The sequence below is a fragment of the Capsicum annuum genome, chromosome 11 (assembly GCF_002878395.1).
Source record: "Capsicum annuum cultivar UCD-10X-F1 chromosome 11, UCD10Xv1.1, whole genome shotgun sequence".
Classification (NCBI taxonomy): Eukaryota; Viridiplantae; Streptophyta; class Magnoliopsida; order Solanales; family Solanaceae; genus Capsicum; species Capsicum annuum.
In genome coordinates this window covers 69,901,430-69,915,187 of record NC_061121.1, presented here as the reverse complement: position 1 = coordinate 69,915,187, position 13,758 = coordinate 69,901,430, and the positions used below count along the sequence as shown (strand labels likewise).

Genomic DNA, 13,758 nt, shown 5'->3' with positions numbered 1-13,758 from the left:
GGGTTGTAAATCATGTTTAGCTCTAGACATTAAGTTTGAACAGTTAATGGTTCGGTTGTAAATGTTAGTTATAAGGAGGTGATCTAGTAGGCCTGAATAGTGTATACAAGAGTGTAAGATCATGTGTTCATAATTAAGTATGGTGTAGAGGTGTGCCCAAGGTGCTATGGGGCTGCATTATTTTTTTAGAGGATTATTGCATATTGTGGGGTTAGTAGTGCCATTGAGTTTCTAAGTGGAGAAAGGCTAGTTAGATAATTTATAATGTTCTTGATAGCTAAGTTAAGGAGTTATGATTGAAGATGTTGAGCCTTTTTAGTATGATTATTATTCTCATGGTTTGAAAAAAAATATAAGAATAGAGGTATGATCTTGGTAGGTTATGATTATGTGATTAGAGATGTAGGTATGGTTGTAAATGAGAGTGTAAGTCTTTGATGATGATTATTGAAGCTAGAAAGTTAAGGATGGCATATGGATGGGTTGTTCAAGAATGAAGTTGGTAAATTTGAAATTAGTTTATTCTTGTGAGTTTAGCATTTATGTATAGATAATAGAATGATGAAATAATGGCTTAATCTCGAGGATATAGAGTAGACCATTATACTCAGAATACCAGTTTTGACCTAAGGGGGAGATGGTTAGTAAAGAACCAAACCGAGTTTTGAGAATTAGATTGTGATACATGTCAATAATGAGTTATGATGAGATAGTGATCCCTTCTTACTCTAGAGTATTTCTTTGATTTCAGTCATTATAATACCAAATTCATCACTTGCTTGACAAATCCATACCACAGGCCTATGCTTTTACCTATCATGTGTGCTCAAGCCCATTCTCAGCTTCTAGCAAGCATGTAACAGCTTCACTCTGTGATTCGAGTTATCTCTTATGAATCTATGAACTCCAGTCTTAGGTTGAATAGCTTATAATAAGTATAAACTCATGTTTTAGAGTATGACCAGTTTTTAAACTCATGATACTAGTGAAGTTTGCATTATATTATGCATGTCCTCAGCTTAGATTTCTTTAATGAATCCATGCCTTTGATATTTTATTCCTCAGGACAAAGATAAGTGTTAATGTTATGTATTGTAGTTTTTGTGCTTCTGGTTCATATGTGTTAGCCCTTCGGTGACCTCTTCCTATGTTAAGATAGTGGAGATGATAGTGGATAAGCAATGGTTTAGATGTGAGAGAGTTGATGACCCTCATTAAGAAAGATTATTTATGCTTTTCTATCTAAGGCTAAAGTGTGAAGTAAGATTGAGGCCAAGTCTTTGATACATGTCATGGTTAGTTAGAAATTGTGTGTATATTTTTAAGAATAGTGCAAGAAAATTGTTGATAAAGGTTTAGAGAATATGCAAAGTATGCCTTTAGGGGTATTTGCCTTAAAGTTATATGTAATTTTTAATGATAGGCTTGAATGTCATGTTGGGTGTAAGATGATGAATGCAATATGCACTAGTGAATCCATATCAGGAGTTTTAAATTAGTCATTGAAGTGGTAAGGCATGTTATGCTTAGGGTGTGAGCTCTAAGAAGATATAGAATATTGAACCTTGTGGTTTAGACTAGTATTGTGGTTTGTCATGTTGTATCTTGTGATTTAGTGTTAGGCTTGATCTTAGTGAGAGAACTTAGTTTAGTTTAGAACTTAGTAGAAAGATTTTGCAGTGCCAATATGAGAACTATAAGTTGAATTAAATGAATATGGTATTTAAGGGGAAAAGTATAGTTGAGAGAGCATTTGAGAAGTGATGTTAAGCTTTAAAGTAAGAAGTTGCGTTGCCTACGGCCTAGCAATCCTATCCTAGTTTATGAGTTATATAATTATATTCCATGCTATAGAGTTATATCAATGTTGTAATTCCTTAGTCAAATGTCTTGTTTAGAGCATGCCCAAAATTTTTTGCTCCCTAATGTCAATAGAATTTCGTAGAAAAGTGCTGAAGAAATACTCCATTTGAGTATGGGTAGCCAGTATGATCCAGTCCATATAGCCTGTAATCTAGTTTAGAAAGCAAGGAGATAAGCTCCAATAGATTCTTAATTTTCCAGCTAGTCTTACTATCCGCAGTCTTATACGTATATACATTCCAAGAGGAAATGTGTTTGTGTCTAATTAAATTATGAATTCAGCTCAGTTCATGTATCAGCTTCGATTTTAGATATTAAGTCATGAATAAGTTCGTAAGTATCCTTTGTAGTATCACAGTCTCTTCCTAAAAGTTTTATAAAATTATTATCATTCGGGGATGAACGATCCCAAGAGGGGGATGTTGTAATACCCCGAGTTTTCATGTCATAAACCTCTCATCCTTTCTTATGAGATCAGATCCAGTGCAAAGTAATGGTTACTCATAAGTTGACACTCTCATTTGTATCTTAGCCATATAGTTATTTTTCTTGAGGATTCATGCACTTGCAGACCAGTTTAGTAGCTCATTATTCTTAAGATCCAGTGATTCAGTTCTATCAGTTACACATGATAGCTTGAAGACTAATATTCCTCTGTGTTTCAGGTTAATTATCCACATTCGAGGATGAATGTTCCCAAAGGGGAGATAATGTAATACCCCATATTTTCGTGCTAGAATTCTGACCATTGTTCCTGCGTGTCTAAGCTCTAATCCAAGTGATTCTCACGTTAATACAAGTTGAATGATCATTATCCTAGTCTATGGCGTAGTTTAGTGGTGGAAAATATTTATAGCAATGACCTAGAACAAGGTTGAGCTAAGACCAATTGATTCATCCAAAGTTTGAGATTTGATTCTATAAGGGTCAACTTCAAACGTGAATATCTCTTAATATACATGAAACTTTTCATCCCAAGACCTAACAATTTATAGATAATTGAATTAGCTTTCCAACGATACCAATTTCATCAAAATCTGACACCTAAGCAAGGAGTTATGGCTTTACGAAGTAGAGTGCATCGCCTAACCAATCGCACATGGCTATTGGAATAGGTGTGTGATAAGCAATGCGGCGCATACTTAAATGAGGGTGATAAGCAATGCGGCGCATACTTAAATGTGTGCGATAAGTAATGCGGCGCATACGTAAATGTATGCGATAAGCAATGCAGCGCACACTTGGTGTTTCAGGTAGTAAAAACACTCCGCTTTGAGTTATTTGAGGGCAATTAAGTCTTTTGGCACTCCTTACACACCCCTAAACTTAAACTTATGAATTTAATAGAATCTAAACACATCATAACCCTATTATCAATCTAAGTTCATCATCCAAGAGCACTAAAGGAGAAAAATAACTAGGGTTACCCAATCAACGTTGAGGGTCCAATCTTTCAATGAATCCGTTACCATAAAGGTATGTGGGGTTTTTCAACAAGAACATCCTTTCATTCTTGTACCCAAAAATTTATATTATTTTATGAAGATACATAATTTTACTTGTTTAATTATGAATTTGAGATGGAAACTATTATCCTATATTCTTGTTCAAGAAACTGTGATATTTTTGTGATGTCTTAAAGATAAATTTCTTGAGTTTTGATGTTAATACCATGTTTCAAGTTGAATTTCCATATTTTCATATGAGTTATACTTATTTGCTATACAAAGTATGAATCTTGAAATGTTTTGCTCAAGTATTGATATATGGGATTTAAACCCTCTTTGAGATTATGATCTTTGGTGAAGTAAAGTGTTATACACACCTTAATATTTGAATGATTTGACCTTTTGGTCTTGAAAGAGTTATTTTTGAACTCGAATGAGAAAACAAATCCATATGTTGATTTATTATGAAAAAGAGGTAGCATGATGGCTCCCGATATGAATTGTTGAATTGCGTTGTTGTGGATTTTCTTTTGAAATGATCTGAACTAAGTCTGGGAGTAGTCTTTAGCACCGAGTGAGAGGTATAGTTGTGATTGGTACTTCCCTAGAACTATGTGCCCCTGTAGGATGTGAGCCTAAGGCTGATTGATATAGTGATCACTAGTGAACAAAAGATTAAGGTCCCACTCCGATGGCAAAGATAGGACAACTCTCTCCAACGTGGGTTAAATGTTGGACTCCTTGTAGCTCCCATGGTTTATGTCGATTTTAAGAGACTCCCAGTGTGTGTGTGTATTCTACTATCTAATATGAAAAGTCTTATTCTTCTATCTGAGATGAAAACATATTTGTTTGCAAGACTTAGTTTAAGAAAGTCATTGTTTTCAAAAAATTTAATGAACATAAATTCCAAAGAGAATTGTTATGAGATTTGATTGATTTGATGATTTGGAATCGAGATGGAAGTGAATTGAGATTTATTATGATGAATCACATGTTTCACCCGATATATTTTACTCTCTTATGATTATGATGATTTTAATTTGAGCTAAGTGAGTCATTAATATCAGCATGCATAATTTTATAAACTGTGATGATATTAAGATATTATTTTATATATGCATTGCACTCCCATATGCTCGGTACGTTTCCATGGTACTGATCCACATATTCGTATGTGGGCTACATTTTCTCCGAATGTAGGTACAAGGTATAGTGTACATCTTCAGATCCAGTCAGTTCGCGGTATCCAGTCAGCAGGTGATGAGTCCTTTTGATTCAAGGGCTTGAGTTAGTTATACAGTTTGAGAAGTGTTGTATTTTCTTTATCCAGCTGTATTGAGTTGGGATAGTTGGGAGTCATGACCCAGCTACCTATAGTCAGTACTAGTAGAGGCTTCATAGTCAGTCAATAGAAGTTGATGTATTCCATTTCAGTTTTGGTTGTAAAAGCATAGTTGTAATCTTGTAAATTTATTTTTGTATCTATCATATTCAGAAAAGAGTTATTTTCTGCAGATTTGTGTAGATTTATACTTTTTGTTCAGTTTCTTATGAGTTATGCCAGTAGAAGGGTTAGCTTGGGGTCACTTGTGATCCTAAGCACTGTGTGACGTCTCGGGACCTGATTTTGGGGTATTACAGTATTGTAGATTCTCCCATGACTCTGAGATATTTAGGGTTTATAGGTTATCACTTGACTTTTCACTCATTTTTAGATATTTATTACAAGAACTCTTTTTCTATTTGATATTTAGTATTGCTTCTGCATATTTAGCAGCTCATAGCACAGTTGGATATGCCTAGCTATGTTACACAAACTCATCGATAAATCTCGACGGGTGTAGATGCTCCCAAAATAGTGCATTTTTGGAGAATCCGACACAGGTGTGGAAATATTTTTGAAGAGTCCGAGCAATATAGATTCCTAGCATTGGTAGTAGCTCATTGTATAATGATCATCACGACCTAAGTTCATATTTGGGTTGTGCTACAACAACGCTGGAAACCATTCATCCCCTACCATTACGTTCTATGTGTAAGTCCTCAATCACATATTTTCATAAATCAACTCATTAAAAAGAACAAAAAAAGAGAATCTCATCCATCATTGGGAAGAAAAGCAAGTCTCTTGGACTGTATTGTCTCTAGACAAGACCTCACATATTGGGGGAGTTTTGAACTCTGAGAAGGTAGTACAACTCTAAAGCATAAACAAAAGCAGAATTTATCTAAACAATTATTGTTTTGATATGCTTTATCTTTTCAACATTATCCAGAAGGAAAAAATTTGAAGAGAAGAACCCTTTGTTGATAAAGTAGTGGTTCTCAATCCTTGAAAATGTGTAAGACCCTACAAAATTCTCTCGTAGTCTGAGCCTTAGAGCGTGTTCAGTGGAGTGTTAATCCAGGCTTAAAAGGTTGAGAAGTGTCTTCCCAAGTGAGAAGTATTTTAAAACTTGTGGAATTTCCCTAATATTAATTTTTTGTCATCTAGAGAATTGAATAAGCTTTCTATCGATACAAAATTTCCCAAATCCGGCACTCAGATGAAGGGTTAGAGCATTTTAGTGAGATAGTGTGCCACCTGACACTTTATCGCATTGCCGAGCCAGCCAAAATAGCAATCATCAAAATCCAGGGAGCCTCTATGATTATGGCGCGTCGCTCTAAGGCTTAATTTCAAGTTGTCAATTTCCAGTGCACCAACGCAATTACACCGCATCGCGGTGCCTTTTCAGTTCGCAACCAAGGTGGCAACGCCATTTACACTGCGTCGCACCATCAAATAGTTTCCTAATTGTCCAATTTCCAGTAAGCTGGCGCGATTATGGCGCGTTGCACCAGCATGTAAAATCAGGATTTTTCAGTTTAATTCCAAGGGCGTAGACGATCATTTTGCTACCCCTATATATACTCCTTAACATGGGATTTGGCCTTATTTAACCCAAAAATACTATCTTTCTCTCAAAGTTGTTCAAGAACAAAAGCTAGGGTTACTAAATTAAGACCCTAATCATCAAGATTCCTCCGTTAACTTTTCAAGAATCAAGAAACTAAGGTATGCAGATGTTGATTCTTGGGTCCCTTTCATCCAAGAAGCTCAAGAACCCTTTTATAAATTTCAAAGATCTTATGTTTATGAGTTTTAATGATTCATGTGCATTGAAATTGGAGTTCACGCTATTATTGAGTTTCTAATTCATGTTTTGTTTATGAGGTTTCAAGCTTTGACCCTAGTATGTGATATTCATGTGATGTTTATAATAAACTCTCTTCAAGTTGCTTGTTAAATGTAGAAATTGTTGAATAAGCAAAGCATGCAACTCATATGTTTGATAAAATGCTTATGTGAAGGAATTAGAGCCATTATATCATGTTGACTAGAAATCCTCAATTGAGTATAAGCCTATGCATGCCAAGTATTTGTAGAAAATCCTTAGAGAATCAATTGTGACATGTTAACATGAAATCCCCCAATTATGTGTTCTTTAATGCATGTTAAGTATTTGATGCAAGACCTTGTTGAATGTAGTATGAGCCAATATCATGTCTCCCGATACTATCACATGTTTATGATTTCTAAATGTTTGAAGAGATTCTTTAGTAATTGTGAAGGTGAATAAATGTCCATGGTCTAGATAATTCAAGAATGTTTGTGCTTTACATTTATGTTATCGAGTCCTGGGGGTATTTATACCTGACAATTTAGCTGCAGTCTAGAGAAAGTATCAGTTTTCTCGATAATCTCAGTCAAGCTATGATTCTCAGAACTCAGTGAGTTATAAAACTCTGTACTCTCAGACAGATACAGAACTTACGAAATGTCAGTAATCTCAGTAATATCCATAATCTCACTATCTCTAGTAATCTAGACTCAGTTTTGTACTAAGCTCAGCTCTAGTAGTATTCGAATGTTCAGTCCAGGACTCAGTATCATTCAGTCCGATAATGAGATTCAATAGTATTCCATTAGATATAGAACCAAGTGAATTCAGCTTAACTCAGTCAGATCAGTCAAGAAATATGATCAGTATCAGATTCAGTTTAGTTTAAGTTAAGAATCAGTTCAGAGTCTTTCAATTGGGAGTAGGAGCTAGCACCGAGCGAGTGCAGGAATGACGACTCTCCGTTAGAGAGGTATAGTCATTAGGAGAAATCCCTGAACTCCAGAACTGCATAGCAAACATAGGATATAGGATTCACCCGTTAGAAAAGGCTTTTCACCTGCTAGATAGGCTTGACTATTATACTTTCTTAGGCTTGACTTCCTACGAGGGTCACCCTTTAGAGAAGCTTGACTAGAGAGGTCTTTACCCGTGGCACAGTATTGACATCCTTTAAGCTGGGGTTACAGGTTGGACCCTACCAGTTCAAATTAGGGGTATGTCGATTCAGTGAGAACTCCCATAGTTACAATTTTAGTATCAATCTTTAAAAAAGAACTCAGAAATTAGGATTGTCAGATATAGTCTTCTATCTCAGTAAGGAACTCAGATAGTTCCCTTGATTTATGGGCCACCCACTAGATAGGCATGGTCCCACATAAAGTTATTCAGTATCAGTGTTATCAGATCCAGAGATCACCCGTTAGATAGGCCTGATATCAGTCTCAGATTCAGTTGATCATTCTTATTATTAGATCCAGAGATCACCCACTAGATAGGCTTGATCTAAGTCTCAGCTTCAGTTGAGTAATCTCATTATCAGATCCAGAGATCAGCCGCTAGATAGTCTTGATCTTAGATTCAGTTAAGCATTCTTGTTATTAGATCCAGAGATCACTTGCTAGATAGGCTGTTATCAGATCCAGAGATCACCGGCTAGATAGGCTTGATCTTAGACTCAGATTCTGTTGAGTTATCTCATTATCAGATCCAGAGATCACCCGCTAAATAGGCTTGATCTCACTCTCAGATTTAGTTGAGTAATCTCATTATCAGATCTAGGATCACCCATCAGAGAGGCTTGATCTCATTCTCAGATTCAGTGATTATTCTTATTTTTAGATGCAGAGATGCTCCTCTAGATAGGTTTGATCTCAGATAAAATTTCTTCTTATCATTGATAGTAGATTTCAAAATTATCCATTAGAGAGGTTTGATCTCCGATACAGTCCGTCGAGAGTAGAAAGCCTAGAATTCAGTCATAAATATGAGTAGATTCAGCTAATTAGTTTCAGTATCATCAGTTTTTGAGATCACTCACTAGATAAGACTGATCTCAACTCCAGTACTCAGTTATAAGTATCAAATGATTCAGTGTTCAGTAACTCAGGGATTAGTAGTGAGTTTAGATGGCAGTAAAGTAGTATCCGAGTTTTAGTATTTCGAGTCATGATGATTTTAGTTATGGTTCGTGCATTCATACATGTGTTCTCATTCAGTACTCTCATGATTATTATGTTAAGTAATTGTTCACACATGAGCCCTTGCATTTTGCCTTACCTCATATTCATACTCGGTACATTCCCGTACTGACGCATTTGTGCTATGGTGTTTTATTTGAGACCATATTTTGGAGGCACGAGATCAAGAGTAACCTTAGCAGTTCAGTCCCAGTCCGCAACCGTAGACATAGTAGTGAGTCCTCTTCATGAGGATAATCCTTATTTTTATTATTATTATATCAGACAGTTTATTTTCAGTAGATGGAGTAAGTTGGGGATATGTCCCATCAACTCCACAGTTCAAACAATTTAGAGACTTTTCGAGCAGATGTATCAGTATTCAGTTTTCAATTTTAGTATTTTTAGATGTTTTGAACCTTATGGCCAGTTTCTGCATTTATTATCTATAATGCAGTATTCAGGTACATATATCAGTAGAGGGTTAGTTTGTGGTCCTTTGGGATAATTAGAACCGTGTGACATTCCGATTCCAGAAAATCGAGTCGTTACAAACTTTGTATCAGAGCCTCAGGTTCAATGGTGTCCTAGGGAGTCTGAAAAACCGCATCTAGTAGAGTCTTGTACATGGGTGTGTTGTGCGCCATATTAGTATTTATGTCGTGTGAGTGAGCAGGAGTTTAAGTTATTCCTTAGTCTAATCCACCTCTTTTTTCCATGCACATAGTATGCCTTCTCACAGAGATAATGCCCATAGGGTTGATGACCAGCCACCTCAGCCAGTAGATCTCGAGAATGAGAATGTGTCACATGCAGAGTTTTGGGCAACTTTTCAGGTGCTAGCCCAAGCTATCACTAATATTCAGGGTAATCATTGGGATGTGGCCCCACCTCAGTAAGATGGGGATTCAGCCATAGCCATAATTAGAGATTTCATGAGAATAAACCCACCGGAGTTCTATAGGTCAGTAGCGGGTGAGGACCTACATCTTTATGTTGAGAAGGTGAAGAAGATCACCCAGTTTAGTCATGTTTCTGAGGAGGAGAGTGTAGATTTAGCGTCCTATAGGCTAAAATATATTGCTCATGATTGGGTTGTGATATGGAAGAAGGGTAGAGGAGAGGATGCAACTCCAGTGACTTGGCAAGAGTTTCAAGATGCCTTTTTAGATAATTTTTTCCTTCTAGATATTAGAGAATCTCAGTTAGAAGAGTTAATGAACCTAAGGCAAGGCTCCATGTCACTTTTTGAACTTGTCTTAAGTTTAACAAGTTAGCTATTTATGCCCCTGACTTGATAGTTGACCCTAGAGTTAGTATGAGTAAGTTTGTGACTGGTGTATTTGGGTTAGTATTAAAAGAGTGTAGGGCCGCTATGCTCAATAGAGATATCTACCTTGCTAGGCTGATGATGCATGCACGGCAGATTAAGGCAAATAAGGTGAAAGAAAGAGAGGGTATGAGTAAGAGAGCCCGAACAGATAGTCATAGTTTCTCTCAAGTAGGGTCCCAGGGTGGTAGTCGTTCTCAGTATAGTCAAAAGTTTTCAGTCCCATCTCCATCCTCAGCTAGTGTACCCACATCAATGTTTGGGGATGTCAGTCACGATGGAGCACCAGGCTCTAAATCCTAGAGTAGTGCTAGTGGTGTTTGTACCTATCCACTTTGTAGAGAGTGTGGTAAGAGCCACCTAGGTGTGTGTAGAACCGGTAGTGATGTGTTCTTTTGGTGTGGTGAGCCAGGCCATAGAATATGAGAATGTAGAGTGCTATCTTAGAGAGGTAGAGAGTTTCATCAGCTGGGTACCCCTTTCGGTGCCAGCAGTAGTCAGCGTCATAACAAACTTTATGCACTTCAAACCTACCATGATCAGGAAAGGTTCCTTGATATAGATTCGGGTGTGCTATAAGTCCTTCATATTTATGATATGAATTGTTAGATCCTTTACTCCCATTTTAAGCTTATATGTCAGCATGAGTCAAGCATTAGTTTTAGATCTTAGTCGATCAATCATGACCCAGTTCATAGGTGCCCCGTGCACTACCCTAGTATTTCAGCGAAGTGTGTTTATAGGGACATAGAGTCCCAAGGGGGAGATACCCTATGATATTGCAAATCTTTCATGTCCTTAGACTCATTCAGTTGCATGTTCAGAATCTCCTTATGAAGTTAACATCAGTTATCATTGCATAGCCAGTCATGCTTTCGAGAGTTAGTTCAGTCAGACATGCATGCATTAGCTATACATGTTCAGTAGAAAGAGCTCAGTTTTTTAGTGTATTTAGTCATGCATTCATAAGATCAACTTAGTTATGAGTCCATGCATCAAATATGCATTTCCATTATGAGAATTCATCTTATGAGTAGCTTCATCCGTGTATTCCATGCATCCGATATGCATGTCTAGTATGAGAACTTAAAGTATCAGTGGTTCCAGTTGCATAGTCATGTTTCAGATGCTCCCGTTCCTTGAGTAAGTTCAGTCGATCAGTATTCTTAGCCTATCAAGTGACATTCAAGGACGAATGTTTCCAAGGGGGAGATATTGTAAGACCTTACAAAATTCTCTCATAGTCTAAGCCTTAGAGCGTGTTCAGTGGAGTGTTAATCAAGCCCTAAAAGGTTGAGAAGTGTCTTCTCTAGTGAGAAATATTTTAAACCATGTAGAATTTCCCCAAGATCAAATTTTTGTCATGTAGAGAATTGAATAAAATTTCCGTCGATACCAAATTTGCCCAAATTTGACACTCGAGCGAAGAGTTAGAGCCATTTTAATGAGACAATGTGCCACCTAGCACGTTAGCGCGTCGCGGAGCCAACAAAAAAGGCAATCGTCAAAATCTAGTGAGCCTCCGCGATTATGGTGCATCGCACCAAGGCTTAATTTTAGAGTTGTCAATTTCCAGTGCACCAATGCGATTCCACCGCGTCGCGGTGCCTTTCCAGTTCGCAACCAAGGTGGCAATGTGATTTCCACCACATCACTCCATCAAGTAGTTTCCCAATTGTTCAATTTCCAGTAAGCTGGCATAATTATAGCGCGTCGCGCCAGCATGTAAAATTGGGATTTTTTAGTTTGATTTGAAGGGCAAAAATGGTTATTTTGCAACCCTTATATATACTCCTTAACACAAGATTTGGCCTTATTTAACCCAAAAATACTAGTTTTCTCTCAAAGTTGTTCAAGAATAAGAGCTAGGGTTCCTAAATCAAGACCTTAATCATCAATATTCCTTCGTTAACTTTTCAAGAATCAAAAAACTAAGGTATGCAGATGTTGATCCTTGGGTCTCTTTCATCCAAGAAGCTCAAGAACCCTTTTCTAAATTTTAAAGATCTTATGTTTATGAGTTTTCATGATTCATATGAATTAAAATTGGAGTTCATGCTATTATTGAGTTTCTAATTCAATTTTTGTTTACGAGGTTTTAAGGTTTTACCCTAGTATTTGATATTCATGTGATGTTCATAATACACCCTCTTCAAGTTGCTTGTTAAGTGATGTGTTCATGTCAATTAAGTGTAGAAATTGTTGAATAAGCAAAGCATGCTCCCCATATGTTTGATAAAATGCCTATATGAAGGAATTAGAGCCATTATAGCATGTTAACTAGAAATCCCATATTGTGTACAAGCCTATGCATGCCAATTGTTTGTTGAAAAGCCTTAGAGAATCAATTGTGACATGTTAGCATGAAATTCCCCAATTATGTGTTTTTTAATGCATGTTAAGTGTTTGATGCAAGACATTATTGAATGGAGTATGAGCCAATAGCATGTCTCCCTATACTATCACATGTTTATGATTTCTAAATGCTTGAAGAGATGTTTTAGTAATTGTGAAGGTGAATGAATGTCCATGGTCTTGATAATTCAATAATGGTTGTGCTTTACTTTTATGTTATCGAGTCTTAGTGGCATTTATACCTGATAATTTAGCTGCAATCTAGAGCCAATTTTAGTTTTCTCGATAATCTCAGTCAAGCCATGATTCTTAGAACTCAGTGAGTTATAGAACTCTGTACTCTCAGACAGATACAGAACTTATGAAATCTCAGTAATCTTCGTAATCTTAGTATCGCTAGTAATCTATCCTCAGTTTTGTACTCAGCTCAGATCTAGTAGTATTTGAATGTTCAGTCCAGGACTCAGTATTATTCTGTCAGATAATGAGATTTAGTAGTATCCCATTGAATATGGAACAAAGTGAATTCAGCTTAACTCAGTCAAATCAATCGAGAAATATGTTTAGTATTAGATTTAGTTCAGTTTAAGTTAAGAATCAGTTCAGAGACTTTCAGTTGGGAGTAGGAGATAGCACCGAGAGAGTGCAGGGATGGCAGCTCCCCATTAGAGAGGTAGAGTCGTTAGGAGAAATCCCTGTACTCTAGAACTTCCTAGCTAGCACAGGATACATGAGTCACCCATTAAAAAGTCACCCGCTAGATAAGCTTGACTACTATATTGCCTTAGGATTGACTTCCTGCGATGGTCACCCATTAGAGAGTCTTGACCAAAGAGGTCTTTACCTGTGGCACAGTATTGAGACCCTTCCAGCTGGGGATATAGTTTGGACCCCACCAATTCAGATTCGGGGTATGTTGGTTAAGTGAGAACTCCCACAGTTACAGTTTCAGTATCAATATTCAGAAAAGAACTCAGAAATCAGGACTGTCAGATACAATCATCTATCTCAGTGAGGAACTCAGTAGTTCCATTGATTCATGGGTGACCTGCTATATAGGCATGGTCCCACATAAAGTTATTCAGTATCAGTGTTATTAGATCCAGAGATCACCCGCTAGATAGGCTTAATCTCAGTCTTAGATTCAGTTGAGCATTCTTGTTATCAGATCCAGAGATCATCCGTTAGATAGGCTTGATCACAGTCTCAGATTCAGTTGAGTAATCTCATTATTATATCCAGAGATCACCCGCTAGATAGGCTTAATCTCAGATTTATCTGAGTATTTTTGTTATCAGATCCAGAGATCACCATCTAGATAGGATTGATCTTGGTCTCAAATTTAGTTGAGTAATCTCATTATCAGATCAGGAGATCACCTGCTAGGTAGGCTTGATCTCAGTCTCAGATTCAAT

At 36.9% G+C, this 13,758-nt stretch overlaps 1 protein-coding gene across 1 annotated transcript in view; it reads right to left on the bottom strand.

Annotated features, from left to right (window-relative positions):
* Positions 1-5,542: 5,542 nt before the first annotated feature.
* Positions 5,543-13,758, bottom strand: part of LOC107846400 (proline iminopeptidase-like) — a 59,864-nt gene continuing 51,648 nt past the window's right edge. Inside the window, exon 9 of the mRNA XM_047400145.1 lies at positions 5,543-5,664. Within this exon, the coding sequence (XP_047256101.1) occupies positions 5,543-5,664 (122 nt within the window). The remainder of the gene's footprint in view (positions 5,665-13,758) is intronic.